The sequence below is a fragment of the Malaya genurostris genome, chromosome 2 (genome assembly GCF_030247185.1).
Source record: "Malaya genurostris strain Urasoe2022 chromosome 2, Malgen_1.1, whole genome shotgun sequence".
In the NCBI taxonomy this organism is placed as follows: Eukaryota; Metazoa; Arthropoda; class Insecta; order Diptera; family Culicidae; genus Malaya; species Malaya genurostris.
The window spans coordinates 292,351,900-292,358,484 of NC_080571.1; the positions used below are offsets into that span (position 1 = coordinate 292,351,900).

A 6,585-nucleotide genomic window follows, 5' to 3' on the forward strand; every position below is an offset into this window, starting at 1 on the left:
TTGATCCCTAAAAGTACTCCTCCGTAGGGGTTTTCTCGATCCAAGCGGATTATATTAAAATCATGGAAGGTAATTGGTATTTCAGAAGTTAGCCATGTTTCGCATAAGGCAAATGCGTCACACTCCAAGATGTTTATTAATACTTTGAAGGGGTCTATTTTCGGTATGATACTTCTACAGTTCCACTGTAAAACAGTGATCGGATCCATTACCTCGTTCAATAAATCAGCCATCGAAGGATACAATCGCTGAAATGAGGGGCCATTTTGCAGTTGACTGCTTCAGAAATGTTTTGACTGTGGGTATAAAACTCATCATAAGCTGTTTCAGGGGGTCGGAAATATTGAAAGTTGTGAAAATCCAGTCCACAATATCCGAGAATTTTATGAATCCAGCACTCGGTCGATTTTCTGGTTGGTTTTCTGGGACACTTGGGGATTTTGATGACCCAGGAAGTGCCGGGAATTCCTTTTTAGATCTGAGTTTCTCAAGATCAGGAGCTGTTTGCTTTGGTTTTTTCATTTTACCAGCACTTCCCATTGCTGTTACTTTTGGGGGACCCTCAGAAGATACCTTCGAACCCTTGCTAGGGAGCTTGTGAGAGGAAATATTTATCCTCTTCCTATAGCTGTGAGGGACTGCCGAAGATGTACCTTCTTGGGGATCGTCAGAATCACACTCGTCAGTTGACAAGCAAGCGTAAAGGTTTCCGGTGAGTTTAGGTGGCGTAGCACTCTTGAGCATTTCTGCAAAAGACCGTTTGGAACGAGACTGGAGAGACTGTTTCAATTTATCTCCTCGCAGTTTGTACGCAGGGCATGCCGCGAGGTCATGATGGTCCTCTCTACAGTAGAGGCACTTTTCGATGCTCTTCCCGCAAGAGCCATCCGCGTGAGCCCCTCCACAGTTAGCACAACGATACTTATTACCACAATGAGAGGCTGTATGCCCCAATTGTTTGCAATTGGAGCAATTCATGACCCGCGGCACATAGAGACGAACAGGCAGACGAACCCGGTCCAGGAGAACGTAGTTGGGTAATGCCGAGCCGGCGAAGGTCACTCGATAAGAGTCTGATTGGGGATAGGATTTTGTACCATCCCCGGCGATCGACACTGAATGCAGCCGTTTGCAATCTAGTATCTTTACATTCTTAAGTACGGGGTCTTTGAAACCGCCGGCCCCGTACTTAAGAAGATCTTCGCATGTCAGGCTCGCATCTGTGACTACGCCGTCTATTTCTACTTCGCGGGCTGGCACGTAGACACAATACTCCCGCGCAAAAAGATCACTTTGAACGATCTCGTTAGCCTGCTTTGAGCTGGTTAACAAGACCCTAAGCTTCCCTGGGCGTACTTTATCAATACGTGTAATAGTAGAGTATCGTGAAGTCAATTCGTGAGATATTTTTATAAGGTTAAATTTGTTGTTGTTCTTGGTCCGGAAATAGACCACACAGGAACCGGTCGAAAGCAAAGGATCATCGGGATACTTCTTTACCCTCGGAATCTTATTGTCAGCTGAAGGGGTAGGGAAAAGTGGGGGTGGTTTTGGATCTGTCTCCATTTTTTCATCCGGAGGGGGGGGAACCATTATTATTACACGGAGCTATCTCCGCACAGATTTGATTATGTATGGTGTAAGTGAAATAATCAGAGGATAGCAACAAAATACAAACAATACTTAGCTTGTTCGGCTGCAAAAACAAACGGCCACCAAGACCTGGTCTTGGTCGATTGCCTCTTCAATAGATGCCTAAAACTCCGTGAGGAAAAAAGCACAATCACAATTGTCTATCTATGGCTGTGTGACGGTGAAAAAACCTCCACGAAGAAAAAGCACAAATCACGATATCTAACTCGGTGCAAAAAAAACTCAACTCACTCGCACACCCGAGTGTCCGATCACAATCGACACTGCGAAAACAAAAGAACGACCTTGAAAGCGGATTAATGCGGACTGTACTGGACTGGATTAAAGCGAATACACATCCGATCGCGTCGACAGATACGGTGGGAATGTGGATGTTCGTTAGTTATTAAAATTCATTGCCTTCGCCGACAGTATATATAAATCTAAAACAGTTTCTTTATTTCACAATGGTAATGTAATGAAACCCTAAAGTTTCCTGCAAAGGTAATTCCAACAACGCAATCGTATGTACTAGTACCATTTCATTGAGGCAGCCGAAATAGTGCGAGCGCACTATGAACCACAGCTCGTCTCCAGAAACAGCCGGTTTATTGCTTCAAGAGACATTGATGAGACAGTCGGCTCGCGACAGCCCTTCGTAACAGTAATTCCCTAAGAATCAAAGGATGTCTTCGATTTTCTAAGGCTGTCCCCGTAACATTTTATGCGAATGAGCGAACATAAAGAAACAGGATACAAACAGCCCGTTCGGTTTGACTACTCTCCGGATAGAATACTCTCATCAAACTGGTGAGTAGAAACTGTCTCAGTGACAGCATTCATTTAGACATGCGAGCGCTGTTGCCATTACAGTTCGGCATATGCTTGCACACATATTGTAGACTGGGCTTTCGACTTTGCGTTCCGACAGTTCATGCTATCTCGTGGCGGATGTCATTGAAAAGCAGTACTGCTGAGAAGCCTGTATGTGAGGCTCCGTTTCTCAAACCTAAACGCATAAAAACAACAACTGATTCTTCTGTGAGCATATGCGCTGGTGATCGTTCGCAGTGTGAGGTTCGCTTCAAACAAGAACGGTTGTGTCATCCAACTGCTGGTCGTCTACATTGGAGAAAACAAAAAGTGGACAACGATGGGAAACAATGTACAACATCAGCCGTTCTAATGGCTCTAAATATTATCTAAAGAACTATTACGGTTACTTATTTCCAAATCGAAGGTAAAAATCGTCAATTTAGTACAAATCTAGAATAATTTGATAAGCTTTGTGCACTTTCCAACTTCTGAAACCTGAAATTAATCACGCGATGGCATTATTCAGCTGCTGCTCGTTTACTTGCGAGAAACACAAAAAAATACATTGTCTCGGCCCGAAAAAGGAAAAATGATAATTCGAAATGAAGCAATCAACTTCAAAATTCCATATGTTGTTATTTTTGTGGCCGTTAGAACCGCTCTTTTGATCTTTTGATCTACTATGTTCATCGTTCGCTCCGTACGCAGTGCGGTTTCAAACAAGTGCGCAATATTCATTAAAGCATGAACACAACGAACAGAATACATATACAAATCGACAGTTATACTCGGTAATTACGGTCAAATTATTCAGTTCCTAACCATTTTCATTGTTTTCACATAGAATCGAGAGTGAAGTGGATTTCCACAGGAAGGGCACACAAGCAAGTAGCAGATTTACTTTGTGCGCCGTTCACCAAGCGAGAGGCAACCGATTTGTTCGGAATTTTGCTCATGGAAATAATTTTCAACTGTGTTGAAAGTTGTATAAAGGGTAACCTTCGGTTCTTTTCAGAATCCAAAGCATTTTACAAAGAACTAATGAGATTTTACTTTGAACTGGATGATTTTTCAGTAGAACAATGTACCAAAATAAACGTGCCTTTCTAAAGTGATCTGCCCCTTGTCGACAGCAGTCCTATGTCAATCTCGAAGTTATGTCTCTAACCCAGGCCCGAGCGCAGGGGGGGGGGGGGGGTTTGGAAGTTTTTATCCCCCCCCCCCCCCTGAAGAATTTTTTTTAAATTAAGTTTCATGAACAATGGAGTACTTATTATATTAAAGTGCAAATAACTTGACCCCCCCCCCCTCGCTATAATGATTTCTGCGTACGAGCCTGTCAGAATTCGTTTTACATTGTCAATATAGTGGAAGAGGCGCCTTTTCGCCTTTTTGACACCCCCCCTCTCCCCTTGAAACCACCCCCCCCCCCCCCCCTGGATGATTCCTGCGCACGGGCCTGCTCTAACCTACAAGTTTTTTTTAAATCGACACTGGATGACACTAAATTTATTCAAGTCATAAAAAATATCCCCCAGTCCCCCTTATGATTTTTCAAAACCTAAAAATTTTCAAACTTTAACTGCCGGTCTACCCATATCCGATTTAGTTCAAATTTTGCATAGGTACTTTTTACTTTTTTTGAAGTGCTTAAACATTTGAACACTACCGCTTCGCGAAACTAGAGAAGATCCGAAAATATTAGCACCCTTATGTAAAACACGCGTTTTTTTTTTATAACGGCCAATAAGTCACCTGTCAACTTCCACTTTTGAAAGAATTTGGAGGCGAGCTATGAAAAATTTAACACCAGACGGAAGAGAAAACTCAACTTTTGGTTAAAATCTGACACTCGAGCGATTAATTTGATGTTGTCGAAAATAACCCTGCTCGAGAGCATGGTTATTTTTGACAGATAGATGGTTATTTTCCGACACTGAAAAAAATCATGCAATGAAAATTCTAATATTAATTCTTTAGTTGAAATTATATCCTGTGGAAAATAAACCCAAAAAGCTTCCCGTCCGTCAAATTTTGAATTGGCCCTCAGGTGTTTTAGTTAAATTTAACTACTCGACACAAAATAACCACTCAAGTGTCAGATTTCAACCAAAATCAAACCATAACACGCAAAATCATAATACAATAAATGTGTTTAAATGAAAATTAAACGTAATACTTCAGTTGTCAAAAGCATAAGTACATCATATGCATATCACTTTATTTTCTCTCTCTATTTCAGGATTGGTTTGTCACACTTAGCTTATCACGATTATTGCAATTAAATGTGCTTTGACTGTTCAACAAATAACTTTTCGCGACACTTCAAACTATTGATTCAACCAAGCAAACATTTCTTCCGCCACTTGCAGTGCATTCGCATTTCGTTGCTCACTAATCTAATCGTCAATTACATTCCGTATATCTTCAGCAAATATTATCACTCACATTAGCTACTTAGTTACCGTAGTATCCCTTTTTGGCTGATTCCTCTAGCAGTGTCACAAGTGAGTCCAGAGTCTCCTCGCCGGTCGGAATAATCTGCGACGGTGGAAGTATGAAGCCATTCCTGGAATTTGAGCTTGGACGTAATTCGTACGTGTAGGCGAGTTTCACTCCCAAAGTGCCGTACACCCATTCGAAACTGGCACCACTGGCCGGGTAGATGGCATCGTAGACGTTCCCGTAAGTGTACTGAGTTCCATACCGACGCGCCAGGGAAGTGACGGTTGCCTTTGCGATGGAATTCAAATCGTCATAATTGGACGCATGCTCACTCGTATATCCATACGGGAACAAAAGCAGCTGAGAGTAGGAGTGGAACGAAATATAGGTCCGCAACTTTCCCTTCAGTGATTGAATGTATTCCGACAAAGTTTTGGTTTCCACTTCCGAGAATGCACGAGGTCCCCCATAGGTGTCCGAGTAGCACCAACTGCTCGTTCCTTGTTCATGCCAGTGAAAGTCCCAATTACGATTGGGATCCGCACCAAAGCAACCGACCGCGTACCTGGTTCTTGTCTTGCGCCACAGACGATCCCTCTTATGAGTATACACATATCCGTCGGGATTGACGCTCGGGAAAATGTACCAATCGTAGTTTTCGGCGATGTTTCTCACAGCCGTATCGTTACTAGTAAGCAGTTGATTCAAAATGTAGGTAGCCGTCGCGGGAGCAATCCATTCTCTCGCATGAATACCAGCTTCTAGGAAAATTCCAGGGTTGCCAGTTTTGTACGAAACCTTGACACCTTTGATTTTTCGATTTTCAAATGTTCTGCCTCCTTCGATCACTTCAACTTGTTTGTACTCGGAAGCCAATTTATCTAACCACGCATAAATTTCCTCCAATTCGTGATACTCTATCCACCCGAAAGCGCCCGATGCACGCTTCGTCTGGATACGGTTCCGTTCCTCGTCAATCAACTGCTGCAGGTTGGTCTGCAATTTATAATAGCTAATACCGTAACTTTCCAACGTTGTGGTGAAATCTGCCAGTTTATGCGGTGCAACAACAATTTCGTACTCGTCACCGGCTTTATTTCCGTGTTCCAAAAATATAAAACTGTCGCTTGATTCCTTCAGTTCCTTCAACACCGAAACATGCTCCGCTGAATGGGCTCGAACCTTATAGTTCCTGTAGTTATCGTAGCGAGCTGATTCTGCACCAAGTCCAACATCGCAGCAAAGCACCAGCGATAGAATAACACCCGATAGCTTCCGAAGATCCACCATCCTGAGCCGTGTGTCGCTAACTAGCCTATCTAAAATCAGTTAGCCGCAATTTATATCTTGCTACCATCCCATTCGCCATCCTTATCAGCCACTTTCTGAAGCACATAAACCCACTGCACTACCCCAGTGACTCGAAACTACTTCCGATGGAATGCATTCCCATAAAAAAATTTACTGGTCGCGAAGAAGCTAGTGGATAATTTATACTAGCAGCGATTATGCTTGGTCTTGAAAGCAACAGGAGATTCCTGTTGGTACAGTTCTATCATAGTTGCATGGGCGGTGGGTGTAACTGTCTGGCAATGAATATCGAATTTGCATAAACAAGTCATCCTCTCGGAGTGACGCTACAACACTACGAGACGGGGAACGTCGTTGGTCGGTATAACGACAGTTGCTTAG

General features: G+C 42.9%; 1 protein-coding gene across 1 annotated transcript; it reads right to left on the reverse strand.

The window, feature by feature from the left end:
• Positions 1-4,654: 4,654 nt before the first annotated feature.
• On the reverse strand, positions 4,655-6,188 carry LOC131427253 (zinc carboxypeptidase A 1-like). The gene has a single exon (XM_058590267.1). It carries the CDS (start codon positions 6,181-6,183, stop codon positions 4,906-4,908), a length of 1,278 nt encoding a protein of 425 aa, XP_058446250.1. The 5' UTR covers positions 6,184-6,188; the 3' UTR covers positions 4,655-4,905.
• Positions 6,189-6,585: the final 397 nt, after the last annotated feature.